General features: G+C 34.3%; 1 protein-coding gene across 8 annotated transcripts in view; it reads right to left on the minus strand.

Annotated features, from left to right (window-relative positions):
• Positions 1 to 14,481, minus strand: part of LOC120424784 (calcium-binding protein E63-1) — a 173,856-nt gene that overhangs the window by 8,316 nt on the left and 151,059 nt on the right. For all 8 annotated transcript variants that reach the window (XM_039588986.2, XM_039588987.2, XM_039588990.2 and 5 more), the window contains 2 exons: positions 5,559 to 5,721; positions 5,346 to 5,494 (listed from right to left, as the gene is read on the minus strand). In XM_039588986.2, coding sequence (XP_039444920.1) covers positions 5,346 to 5,494; positions 5,559 to 5,721 — 312 coding nt within the window. The remainder of the gene's footprint in view (positions 1 to 5,345; positions 5,495 to 5,558; positions 5,722 to 14,481) is intronic.

Below are 14,481 nucleotides of genomic sequence, written 5' to 3' on the forward strand. Positions count from 1 at the left end.
TTTTGAAAAAGTTACTTTTTGCGTTTCTTTTTGTTTCGTCGTCCGTGTCTGGCGCCGTTGACCATGAACGGCCATGATCGATGACGACCAACTTTTTCAAAACTTTTTTTCGTAAAATCGCGATAACTCGTGATGTTTATAAGCAAACCCCTTATGTCTATATAGAGCAATTCCAGCTCAAATCAGGAATTTTTCTGGTACTTTTGTACCCGACCCTCTCCGATTTCAATGAAACTTTGTAGACATGTTATCCTAGGCCTATATAAGCCATTTTTGTGTATATGGAGCCAATAGTACTCGAAAACAACATTTGAGAAGGGCGTAAGGTATTTAAATATTTTTGTATTTTGTGATTTAAAAAATAACTGTATCTCGAAGCCGTTGCATCGTATCAAAAAGTGGTCAAAGACAAACTTGTAGGAAATTGGGCGGGCTTTCTGAAAAAAAATACACTGAAACAAAAATACACGCCACATCCATGAGATTTTTTGATTTTTAAGTTTAAAACTTAAATTTAAAGGTGATGTCACGATTTTTTTTCGTTCAAAATTTTTGAGGGAATAGCCTAAAATGTTACCAAAAGACTGACGAAAAATGCAGGATGGTATGTCTCTCCTAAAAAAATACAAAAATCATTTACTAAAACAGTTTTTTTGAAAAGTGGTCTAAACGTCAAAATTTTTAAAACCCGGTAGTGGCAATCGATTCTCCAGACAATTTTACATAAAAGTCTCCATATTGACCATTGTCCTATGCCCAATCCTTGTAAAGATACAGCGGTTTTAAAAATAAAAATGTGGAAAAAATGGGTTATTTTGTGGTTTTTGGCTGTCAAAGACAAACTTATGGGAAATTGGACGAGCTTTCCGGTAAAAATATTTACGAGACTGAAAAACCAAGTCTGTCATATAGAAATTGCCAAAAACCACAAAAAAACTCGTTTTTTCAACATTTTTATTTTTAAAACCGCTGTATCTTCCCAAGGATTGGACATAGGACAATGGTCAATATGGAGACTTTTATGTAAAATTGTCTGGAGAATCGATTCCCACTGCCGGTTTTTAAACATTTTGACGTTTAGACCACTTTTCAAAAAAACTGTTTTAGTAAATGATTTTTGTATTTTTTTTAGGAGAGACATACCATCCTGCATTTTTCGTCAGTCTTTTGGTAACATTTTAGGCTATTTCCTCAAAAAATTTGAACGAAAAAAAATCGTGACATCACCTTTAAATTTAAGTTTTAGACTTAAAAATCAAAAAATCTCATAGATGTGGCGTGTATTTTTGTTTCAGTGTATTTTTTTCAGAAAGCCCGTCCAATTTCCTACAAGTTTGTCTTTGACCACTTTTTGGTACGATGCAACGGCTTCGAGATACAGTTATTTTTTAAATCACAAAATACAAAAATATTTAAATACCTTACGCCCTTCTCAAATGTTGTTTTCGAGTACTATTGGCTCCATATACACAAAAATGGCTTATATAGGCCTAGGATAACATGTCTACAAATTTTATTGAAATCGGAGAGGATCGGGTACAAAAGTACCAGAAAAATTCCTGATTTGAGCTGGAATTGCTCTATATCAAAATTTTTGTAATTGTCTGCTCTACAACTTTGTACTACATTGTTACACTCTAAAAAATAACCTTGCAAAGTTAGAAAAAACACGAAATTTTAAAATGAAAAATGTTGCTCTAAATGAAAAAATGACCCTTCTGGGTCAATGTAGATTCGAAAAGAACATTAAATTTCCAATAAAATGACATGTTCCAAAATTTTTTACAGTCGAGTAACGGAAAATGGGACAATTTTTAAAACTTTTTTAGTGTTTTTTTTGATGAAAAACACGTTTTTTCGGAATTCGTCTAATTTTACATAAAAGTCTTTTTGACACCGAATTTCTATCTCATCACCTTTTCAGGCTGCAAATTATTGAAAAACACATCTTTTTTCGCATGTTCAAAAATGGAAGGGGTCGTACCGCCCCTCCGTCACGAGATATCAAAAAACGGACCTCGGATTCGTGATCAGGGACAAAAGTTACCCCTTAGGACAAAGTTTCACGCAAATCGAAGAGGGGTCGGGGCAACTGCTGTGTGAGTTGGCGGAGAATTACCCAACATGGATATCGGTACTACGTATTTACTGCAAATTATTGCATTAAATCAATTGTGTTGCTACGGCTCTAAAATTGTGCAATTTTCCGAAATATCTGTAAATTAGTTCATGTCAAAGTTAGCTCTCTTCAGTGGCTAAATTCTGCTTAATTTTACTGAAAGGGAACATCCATAAACCACGTAGATATTTTTTTTCGAAATCTCAAACCCCCCCCCCTCCTTTTCTCGTCGTGGACCATAGGAGAATCGCTGAATCCCCCCCTAAAATGTCTACGTGGTTTATGGACCATCCTGACTATCCAAATCTGTTAATTGAGCAGTTCTCTCAGATTTCGGTAATTCGATTTTTTTTTGTATTTTTCAATCCGGCTGACACTTTTTTGGTGCCTTCGGTATGCCCAAAGAAGCCATTTTGCATCATTAGTTTGTCCATATAATTTTCCATACAAATTTGACAGCTGCCCATACAAAAATGATATGGGAAAATTCAAAAATCTGTATCTTTTGAAGGAATTTTTTAATGGATTTGGTGTCTTCGGCAAAGTTTTAAGTATGGATATGGACTACACTGAAAAAAAAAACTTTTTTTTAAAATAGTCGCAGTTATTAATGTTTTTAAATTAGTGCCCATGTTTGCCCACTTTTGAAAAAAAATATTTTTGAAAAGCTGAAAACTGAACAGTTTCTCTATATTTTGCTTTTTTGAACTTTGTTGATACGACCTTTAGTTGCCGAGATATTGCCATACAAACATTTCAAAAAGGCCAAACATTCAATATTACGTCCTGTTGAAATGTTAGTCTTGATTTAAAAAAAATAAAAGTATTGTTTTCGATAAGATCGGAAAATTTCACGTTTCATATTTTGACATTGAAAATTGGACCATTAGTTGCTGAGATTTCCACATTAGAAATGGTGGGTTGTTTGGGTGAGACTTAGAAAAAAAAAACAATTTTCCTATTTTTAAATCTTTGCATGGCAATATCTCAGCAACTAAAGGTCGTATCAGAAAACGAAGTTGACTTTATAGCTGTCGGCCACCATTGCTAGTACCAACCACTAGTGTCTTCCTTTTAACTACAAGGACTTCGCCGCCCTGGGCTCCTAAGTGTTTGAGTACGGCACGGAGCGACGGCACCGGATATAAATATTTACACTTAGAATTTTAGAGCGCCCGCCGCGGGATTCGTACCAGCAACCTCTGGATTGTGAGTCCAGTGCGCGATCCGATTGTTCCACACGGGCGGGAGGTCGTATCAACAAAGTTCAAAATAGCAAAATATAAAGAATTTTCTCAGCTTTTAAAAAATATTATTTTCATGATAAACCATTTTTTTGCTATTTTTTCTGTTCCAAGTGGATATGGATAATTTTGACTTTTTATTAAAATTTATTTATTGATGAATTTATAAGAATCGCAATTTAAGGATTTGACTTTTCGAAATTTCCCTATGTTTTTTTTTCGCCCATCGAAACAATATTTTCAAATTTTCAACTCGTTTTGCAACACCTTGTCTAATCGATGAACTCCCGGTCACCACAGCGCCATGGCTTGAGGTGTCAGCACGAGGATGCTGCACAAAGGGGTGGGTGGGATTGAGGTTAGGATGATGTATGTTCACTGCGCTCAGCCACGCTCTTCTACTACTAATTCTGTACATTCGCCACGAGAGGAAGCTATCTATTCCATTCCATCCCTTCGGAGTGCCATTTCTATGCTGACGGTCGTTGGAGCCCCGAGCTGTGAGCCACTTAGCCGCAAGGATTAGCGTTGAAACGTGATGCGATCAGGACTGGACTTTATGTGGGGTGGGGGATGGAGGGGGGCAAAGAAACCAGGACCCACATACACAGCGACAACCACGCGCACACCTACAAACGCTACCGGCGGCGGCGGTTCTACCGGTCAACAAGTTGGATGCTTCCGCTTGGGTTGATTGGTTGAATTATAATGACTTGGGGATACTCTTTGTACAAATGACTAGGCTGCTTGGCGGAATAGGAATATTTGTTAGGTATTTCTGGTTGAATGATTAATGAAAGTGAGATTCATTATTTGTAAAAGTCCGCAGAAAAATTGGAAGTAGATAAAACTGTACACAATTTATTTTCAAACGATTGAGTGAGAGTGACTACGCAGCTTTACTGACCTAAGTTATTGGAACGATCTACGGTCTAATTTCATTATTTTGTGTAAAATTGATCAATCCTCATTTTCTCACATTTCATAGATATGCAAAAGATCAATTTTTATATGAATAATTATTGATAATAATAAATTTGCAAATAATGCTTTATTTAAATTAAATTTTCAAATTAATGAAAATTCCACTTTATTTTAAAAAATCTGATTTGAAAGCATAGAAATTGCTCCAACTTAAACTAAATCAGGACTGGTAGAGCAAAAAATGCTTTTTGTTGGAAAACATTCTGTAAAAACTTAGATTTTTTCAAAAGACAATTACAAAAAAAAGTAAAAACAAATATGATTTTAATACGTAAAATATTTTTAAATGATCTCAAAACTGTAATTATTCAGACTGTATGTTTGATTTTTTTTTAATTGACGGCAAGAGTTCAATTAAATAATTCAAACTTAAATTATGAAAAAAATATAATATAGAAGTGAGATCATGAGAACCCTTATATTTACTTTGGAATTTTTTTTTAATTTTCATAACAAAAATAAATTAAACAATCTTACATCCTTGGAAAATTTTATCTTTTCGAATATCTTAAAGTTATACAACCTCCAGATTTAATTTTTTTAGACGATGTGTCTTGAAAACTATTTTTCCGATTTTTACCGAAAAAATAATAATTTGTTTTTTTTTAAATCAATGCGTCACTAAATATATATCATTTTACAATGCAATTATTTACGACCAGGTGACAATTACGGAATGAATGATTCATATCTTAACAAAGAATTAGATAGTTCTTCACCAAAATGAATCACGATGTCACAAAACCAAAATTTACTTGTATAGACACAAATGCATTATGATCGAAATATTCTAAAACTAAAACAATCACTGTATGAACAACAATTCAGACACACTAGTTGTACAAAATTGCAGCAAACATTAAATGTAAATGCACTCGATGATCTTTTATGCAGATGCAATGTTTGAGCAATTTACTTTTCAAGCCTCAAACCGAACCCAAAAAGCAGCTTCAGCAAACCCGGCACCCACCAACCCGCAAGAGGGGCGCCGCACTCACCTTCGTAGTTGATTCTGCCGTCCTTGTCGGCGTCGGCCAGCTCCAGCATCTCGTTCAGCTGGTACTCTGTCACGTTCTCGCCGATCATGTCCATGGCCGATTTGAGCTCGTCGCGCGTGATGTACCCGTTGCCGTCGCGGTCAAATACCCTAATGTGAGAATTTGAGACAATTAGATTCGAAAAATTGACTGAAATTAGGGTTATGGTCTCACCGGAAGGCCGCCACCAGGTCCTGGGTGAGGTCATCGTCGGCGGCCTGGGTCGTGCTGGTGCTACTACTGCTGCTGCTGCTCGTGCTGCTCTCTGCTGCTTCCTTGAGGGCCTGGATGCGGGCAACCCACTGGAGGAACTCGGTTTCGTCTATCAGTCCACTGCCTGCAAGAATAAAACAATGAAAGACATTTTTTAGTTACTGGCGGAAGAATCGAAGCAAGCTTATCTAAAAAACCATGCGTCTCCATATAATTAGTAGAGAAAGAGATATTCTGAGGAAACGCATGATCTTTCAAAGTGTTTTGTTCAAACTTTTGTGGATTTTGCAGGAAAATGAAATAATGATTTATGACAATAATTCGCAAAATGCCAAAACATCTCAAATTTTAATTTTAAATCTCAATAGATGAAAATTAACTGGTCGTAATACAAAGTAGGTTGTGTAACTTTTATAATCCGAATCTGTGTTCCAACTTGATCTTGATTTCAGATAACCAAATTGAAAGTTTAAGTTTCGTTTAGGTTCAATTTAGAGATAGCAACCTTTAGTTTCTATGCGTTAATTCCTTTGGTCTAGAATTTTGTAAAACAAACCTGATTATATTTTTTGTATTTTTGTCTTGTATAAAACATTTTACAAATAAGCCATTTAACATAATAAGTTTCTTCATGCAAGTCTCCATATAAATTTGGGGGCTGTTCAAAAAAGTGCGATGTGAGAAACTCTCTACGAAATCGGCCGATTTCGACCATTTTTATTTTTTGTATTTTTTTATTTGGCTCACACTTTGTGGGGATCTTCCCTATGACCAAAGAAGCTATTTTGTGTCATTGATTCACCCATACAAATCTCCATACAATTTTGGCAGCTGTCCATACAAAAATGGTTCGTGAATATTCAAACAGCTGTAACTTTTGACTGAATTTTCTGATCAATTTGGTGTCTTCGGCAAAGTTGTAGGTATTGTTGAGGACTATTGAGAAAAAAATAGGTACACTGAAAAAAAAATTGCAGATTTTTTAATCAACTTTTTTTTCACAAAAACTCAATTTCCCAAAATACGTATTTTTTGATTTTAGAGATTTTTTGATATGTTTTAGGGGACAAAAACCCGCAACTTTTGAGCTATAGAGAAACATGGTCAAAAAATCTGCCACCGAGTTATGTTTTTTTTGAAAAAATAGTGATTTTTGGAAAAAATCGAAATTTTATGCAAAAACAAATTTGACAAGTAATTTACACATTTTTTGATAAAGGGCTCTGTTTTCAAGATATAGCCACCGAAAGTTTGATTTTAGCAATATATTTGCAGTATTCGATTTTTAAAAATAGTGACCAAGAGTGACCATTTCTAAAAAAAATTTTTTTAAAGGTTTAGAATTTGCTATAAAATTGCCCAAGAGACATTGCAGATTGGACCACTGGTTGCTGAGATACAGCGGCTTAAAGAAAAAGAAACATGGAATTTGAAGTTTTCTAAGTCCTACCCAAACAACCCACCCTTTTCTAATGTCGATATCTCAGCAACTAATTGTCCGATTTTCAATGTTAAAACATGAAACATTCGTGAAATTTTCCGATCTTTTCGAAAAAAATATTTTGAAATTTTTTAAATCAAGTCTAACATTTTAAATGGGCCAAACATTGAATATTACGCCCATTTAAAATGGCAGTCTTGATTTTAACATTTTCAAAATATTTTTTTCGAAAAGATCGGAAAATTTCACAAATGTTTCATGTTTTAACATTGAAAATCGGACCATTAGCTGCTGAAATAAAAAAAAACACCTATAACTCAAAAACGGTGCACTTCTACAATATTTTACACAAGTACTTTTTGATTTAGAATAAAAATTGGTATTTAAAAATGATTTTTAGAAAAAAGTGATTTTTCGATATTTTCCAAAAACACTAATTTTCCAAAAAATATATGATTGATATTTAACTTAGTCATAAACAAAGCATCCGTCATACACTATATAGTTAAGAAGTTGTCACTTTTTTTTGTACAAACACATATTAAAAAGCGAAGGGGGTAAAGTTTGTTAAAATCGAGTTTCTGTGTTTCTCTACGACATCGGTCTTTTTTCTTTAATTTTAATTTTTGTATTTTTTTTAATCCGGCTGAAATTTTTTTGGTGCCTTCAGTATGTCCAAAGAAGCCATTTTGCATCATTAGTTTGTCCATATAATTTTCCATACAAATTTGGCAGCTGTCCATACAAAAATGATTTAGGAAAATTCAAAAATCTGTATCTTTGGAAGGAATTTTTGATCGATTTGGTGTCATCGGCAAAGTTGTAGGAATGGATATGGACTACACTGGAAAAAAATGATACACGGTTAATTTTTTTAGTGATTTTTAATATCACTTTTTGTCACTAAAACTTGATTTGCAAAAAAACACTATTTTTAATTTTTTGATATGTTTTAGAGAACATCAAATGCAAACTTTTCAGAAATTTCCAGAATGGGCAAAAAATCTTTGACCGTGTTATGATTTTTTGAATCAATACTGATTTTTTCAAAAAATCGAAATATTGGTCGCAAAACATTTTAAACTTAATTTTTCGATGTAAAATCGAATTTGCAATCAAAAAGTACTTATGTGAAATTTTGATTAAGTGCACCGTTTTCAAGTTAAAACCATTTTTAGGTTACTTTTTTGACAATAGTAGCAGTTTCTCATTTTTTTTTAAATTAGTGCACATGTTTGCCCACTTTTGAAAATAATATTTTTGAAAAGCTGAGAAAATTCTCTATATTTTGCTTTTTTGAACTTTGTTGAAAGGACCCTTAGTTGCAGAGATATTGCCATACAAAGGTTTAAAAACAGGAAAATTTTCGATATTTCAATATTTCGATTTTTTTAAATTAGAATTGATTCAAAAAATCATAACTCGGTCAAAGATTTTTAGCACAACCTAAAAATTTCTGAAAAGTTGGAATTTTATGTCCCCTAAAACATATCAAAAAATAAAAAAAAATAAAATGGCATTTTTTTGCAAATCAAGTTTTAGTGACAAAAAGTTACATTAAAAATCACCAATTTTTTTTACAATGTACCATTTTTTTGCAGTGTAGTCCTCATCCATACCAACAACTTTGCCGAAGACACCAAATCGATCAAAAAAATTTCTTCCAAAGATACAGATTTTTGAACTTTCAAATATCATTTTTGCATGGACGACTGCCAAATTTGTATGGAAAATTATATGGACAAACTAATGATGCAAAATGGCTTCTTTGAGCATACTGAAGGCACCAAAAAAGTTTCAGCCGGATTAAAAAATACAAAAAACAAATCTAATGATCGAAATCTCAGAGTCCTACACTAAAAAATGGAAGTATCAGTGAATATAAAAAAATAAAAAGGCTAAAGCAGTTTAGTTTTCACGAAAAAACTAGTTTTTCTCGAGATTTCTAGCTCAAACAACTGTTTTTTTTCCTGAAAAAGCACACGAAATTTTAACAATAACTCAAAAGTGATGAAAATACATAAGGGACATTTATGCGAACAGGGGCAGTACAACTTTGCCGCAGACATCAAATCGATCAGAAAATCCCTGCTCGAGTTACAGATTTAAGAATGTTTTCATGGGACCATCCATAAACCACGTGGACACTTTTTTAAAATCTCAGACACGCTCCCCCCTCCCCTTGTGGTTAAATCCCATACAAAACCAATCTTTTTTGAATGGAGCCTGGACAATCGCTGATCCTCCCTCCTCTAAGGTGCCCACGTAGTTTATGGATGGTCCCATAGAACTTTTCATGGACAGCCCCAAATTTGTATGGAGAAACTTATGATGCAAAATGGCTTATTTGGACATAAGGAATCAATGGACAAAATTTCATACAAATAAAAAAAATCAAAAATTAAAATTAAATTTCAAGTATCTTATCTTTTTTTAAGTGTCAAAAAGTGTTTAAATGCCAATCGCCCTCTTGGCATATTAAAATTTATTCCTAATTCGCCCTATCTCTTAATCTCCCTAAAGTGACCTTCACGAGGCCACGACGTTTTTTGCTCCTGGCAGTGACGGTCATCACCACCAGCACCATTCATCTAATCTAAGAATTTAAGCTCCCTGTTTATTGTGGCCGTTTGCACAGGACCTCGCACCAAAACTGTCCCTATGTTTATTTTTCATTTCATTTCATTTCGTCCAGTCCAAGAAAATGTAATTAAGTTCAACCCCTCGTGCCATCACTCCCCTCCAGAAGGCATTCTTGGTGATGGGGGTGTGTGATAAAGCTGACAAGACATCAGCACCCCCAAAACGACAAAAAACAGACCAAACTTGAAGCGATATCTAATTAACTTTCGCCTGCCTCTGGGTGGCTGGGGTTTGTTGGGGGGAGGGAGTTCGTTAGACTTTTCTGAGAGGGGGTGCCAAAATAAGAGACAGATAACAGAGTGACACGAAACGGAGAAAAGCCAGCAACCAATTGTGGACAACTTTGCGCCGAGAAAATGCTAAACTTTGAAATTGGGTGCAATTAGAGGGGCAATTAAGCTGTGGCGAGCTTTTGTGGTGTGCTTTTGAGCTTTTGTAAAATTTGAATCAATTTAAAAATTGAATTAATTAAAGTAAACAAACGGAAAGTTTATCTCAACAGTTTGCTGTTTGTTATGTACTACAACGTTTAAACTTTAAAGTAATTTATGACACCAAAAAATAAATTATTTCGCTGCCTTTTTTGAAAACTGTGTCCTCTGTCACCTAACTATACCATCAACTCCGGAAAAATGCTCCCAAAACGGAATTTCCACGGTGTAATTTATGCATCGGGACATTATTCCCGGTTTTTTTTGTGAGCTACTCCGGGGCAAAAAAAAACCCGGTCATTCTTCTCCGGGTGCGTTTTCCCATAAAAATGAACCAAGCCCCGGACCGTGGAATGGCCCGCGTGATTGGATCGAATAGTAATAAAAAATGAAAGGCATGCGATAAATCCCAACGATGGTGCGAGATTTATTGGCGCTTTTCCGCGCGCGCTCCCATTTCTGGTCAGTTTGCCTTGAGCGGGAATGCAAGTTGCATTAAAAATATAAAAAAATATGATGATCAATTGATTTATGTTTTTACAAGTTTACGTCTATATTTACGTTGATTTATTTAGTTATGCTATTTCTCATAAATATAAAGATTACGGGAAAATTAAAAAAAATGGGATTTGAAAATTGAATTAAAAATTTCAATCAATGAAAATATCACAAACTCAAAGTGCTTAGAACCCCAAGGGTTAACTCATAAACCCCGACATAACCCCATCCCCTCGTGAGAAAATGCTATCAATGAATAATTTTGGAATGTTTTATTTTTCTCACGCTTTCACGCTCAATCGGCGCTTATCAATGTGGATTTTCCGCCCTCTCAAGATTCGTTGATTAATTCTGCTTCAGCTCCTCGGGCTATGGGGTTGCATGCTAACCTAATACCGATGAGGTTGGTTGTAGGTAAGGAGTTTGGAATTCCAAGTCGAACGCGGCACGCGCTTTTTCTGGGGTGTTTGAACGGTGGAATAAAAATCAAGCATTTCAATTATTGCAATTAATTGCGATGTGGTAAATTTGTAAATTTTAATTTGTCTTACAAAAACTGATCACCAAGTATTTTTTTGGAAAATATCGAAAACTTGACGTAAATTTTTCATTAAAAACACATTTCAAAAAACAAAATTAAAATAAAACAGTAAGGTGCACCGTATTCAAGATATATCCACCTAAAAGTGATCTTGTTTCCTGTTAAACTCATAATTAAGCTTGACCTTCTTAAAAAACCCGAAAGGATCGAAATATTCTATAATATTTGCATCAAAAACATTGAAGATTGGGTCTTTGGTTGTTGAGATATAGCCTCTTATAGAAAAACAAACTGCAACAATTATGTTTTCAGACTCAGAAATTCTGAGTATCAAGAAAAAAGCGACAAATTTGTTGGTTCATTTAAGCAATTTTTGGTCGAATTTCAGTCTCAAAAAGTATATCATTTGTTGAAATTGATCCCTCCAAACAAATTATCTCCATTTTTTTTTAAATCAGACTCAACTTTTCAAAAAGTAAACATTAAGTCCTTGGTCCAATTATTTAGAACTTTAACTTTAAGTTTGACAATCTAAAAATATGCTTGATATGCGTGGTTTATGGATGACCCCAATCAAAATACAAAATATAATAAAACATGTGTTGAATGAAAGTAAAAGCCAGTAACTTTCAAGTATTTTTCAAAGTCGTACATACTCTGAAATTAAATAGAGATTAGTTGAAAGAATAATGGATTTTATTTTAAATATAAAAATGGGTAGACATCGACGTCAGCTTTTCAATGTTAAAATATTAAGATAATTTCAAAATCAAGAAATGAATATTACGCGATTTTAAAAAGTTTGTCATGATTTCAAAAATTTTAAAATACGTTTTTCACGAATGATTTAATTTTGACATAGAAGCTCGGACTATTAGTTTCAGAGATATCTGCTTTTGAAAATTGAGGGCTGTCTGGATGACGCTTGGCAAGCTTTTTGGTATATTTTCACAGCTATTTGAAAATAAAATATTTTCATAGATGGTTATATATAAGCACTTTTATTGAAAAATCGACAAATTGATACTTTTTTTTTCTCAAAATCGAAAATGATGTGGTTATAACTCTCACAGTACACTATAAAAAAAGATTTGACGATTTTTTTTTCGAAAAAAATTACAAATCATGCAAAAGAAGATTATCAACTCAGGAAAATGCATCTTAAGTTGCACGTATAATTTTATTAAAATTTTGAAGTTTCTTGAAAATTGTTTTTTACCCTCTGATTTTTCGAGCCAATATTGAAGGGACGACATAGACTTTGAAAAATATTTGCAACGGCATAAATTGTTTTTATTTTAATTAGGCCGTTGCAAATATTTTTCAAAGTCGGTCCGAAAAATCAGGGGGCAAAAAAATATACTTTTCAAAAAACTTCCAAATTTTAAAGGAAGTCGAAGTCTTAGGGGAAATATATCCTTTCTAATCAAACACCTATCTTCGCCATATGAAGAGTTTGATGCTCGATTAAAGCTCCAAAAATACTATTTAGGCTATAAGCTTACCAGCAACAGCACCGCCTCAAGTAAGCACGCAAATTTATGCCATTTACTGACCAAAAAGATCAAATTTAATGCACTTTTGATCATAATTTATATTTTGCGAGACCATTTCTCATCATTTTGGTGGCACACACATCCACACGCAAGATTAGAGGTTAACTGCTTAACGAAAGTCGCCATCAATATCTTTTCACTTGCGCTAACGATTTCAAAGCGCCCAAGATATAAAATTGTTTACAACTACCGGCAACATGTTCTTTTGCACATTAGTTAGTCGCTCGCTTGAAAAAATAATCCCAAACATGTAAATAATTAGCAAGCGCCATAAAAAACAAACGTGCCAAGTCTTTTGACGTTTGAACTTTGACGACCTACACAGCAAAAAATCCGATTGTAAAATCGCATGCAAAAGCATGCACATCACCTTCGTCAAAATAAACACTTAATATTACACACTGCATGTACAATTTTTGCAAACACAAAAAAAAGCTGCAACCGACGGGATTCAAACCCAGCACCAACAGTATGGGCTGGCGCCTTAGCCCACTCGGCCATCAGACCGATGAAAAGCTGAAAGGATAAACGCATATATGAGCTTGACATTTCGGTCAAGTAGGTTTCCCATACTGATGGGCTACATATTTCAGGGTGTAATATTACACAGAATTTCATAAAATAATGCAAAATATATTTTACACCCAGGCCTTTTACACGCAGCTGGATTACTACTTTTTTAGCTGTGTATTCCAATCGAAGGATGAAGAAAACCAAGCGAGAAGCGAAGGCAAATAAAGAACAAAGGGTGACCACCAACACCACCAGCAGCGCCTGTTGGAGTGAGCCAGTGCAGCCAGGAAGTTTTCTCTATAAATGCTACTTTTTGTGAGTGTTCGCTTAAAATTTCATTAATTTTGGCAGCACTAAGCAGACCCAAAAGAGCGTTGGAAGAAAAAAAGAACTAAGCTGAAAATAGGAAAATGGGCGTGGCCTAATGCTCGACTCGACTGATTAGGATGCATTTGGGAAATATTTTTTTTAAATGCTTGTAAAAGGAATAACATAACTTTTAATAAAAGTGAAAATAAACAGAAATGTTCACAAAAAGTTGCTCTACTCGTTGGTGTACTTGGTTTTAGTAAATTTCAACGATCACTCCAGATTATCCAGCATCATTCAAGCACGACCGCTGGGCAGGTGTAACATGCATTTTAAAACTCTTTGGCATTAAAATGTTAATACCATGGCTTGTTATTTCAAATTTCATTTTTTTTTCGAAAGACATAAACTTCAAATAATATTTGCCATGGCCTTACTATTTTTATAAAAAAAATCATAAATTTGAGGCATAATGTCTGCCCATACTTTTCTATGGCTCAGAAGATGCCTTTTCGATCCCCTGAATCACATGGAAAAATATAAAATACGAAGATCTAAAAAAAACATCCCAAAGCCATAATTCTTCGTTTTGTGTACCAACTCATTATTCAAGCAAATAAATCAAAATGCGAAATATGAAAATCAGCGTTTTTGGAATCGATTCATTCCGTGATATCAAAGACGGTGGATACATTTAATGTGCGCCTTGCAAGATGAGGTAGCGTTCTACTTTTTCCAATAATTCGCTCAAAGGGCACGATATTTGCCCCTCGTCTCAATAATAACGAATTTCAGCTGAAAGGGTTCAATAAAAGCAACACACGTTTTCGACAAAACTTTGTAGTGCTTCACCCTCCAAGGTCGACCGGTGCCGGATTTCAATTTGGTTTAATTGAATTTTGTTTCCAATTAATTTTCGTCGCTTGTGGGGCTCAGCGGTTCGGCGTTCAAT

The sequence above is a fragment of the Culex pipiens genome, chromosome 3 (genome assembly GCF_016801865.2).
Source record: "Culex pipiens pallens isolate TS chromosome 3, TS_CPP_V2, whole genome shotgun sequence".
NCBI classification, from domain to species: Eukaryota; Metazoa; Arthropoda; class Insecta; order Diptera; family Culicidae; genus Culex; species Culex pipiens.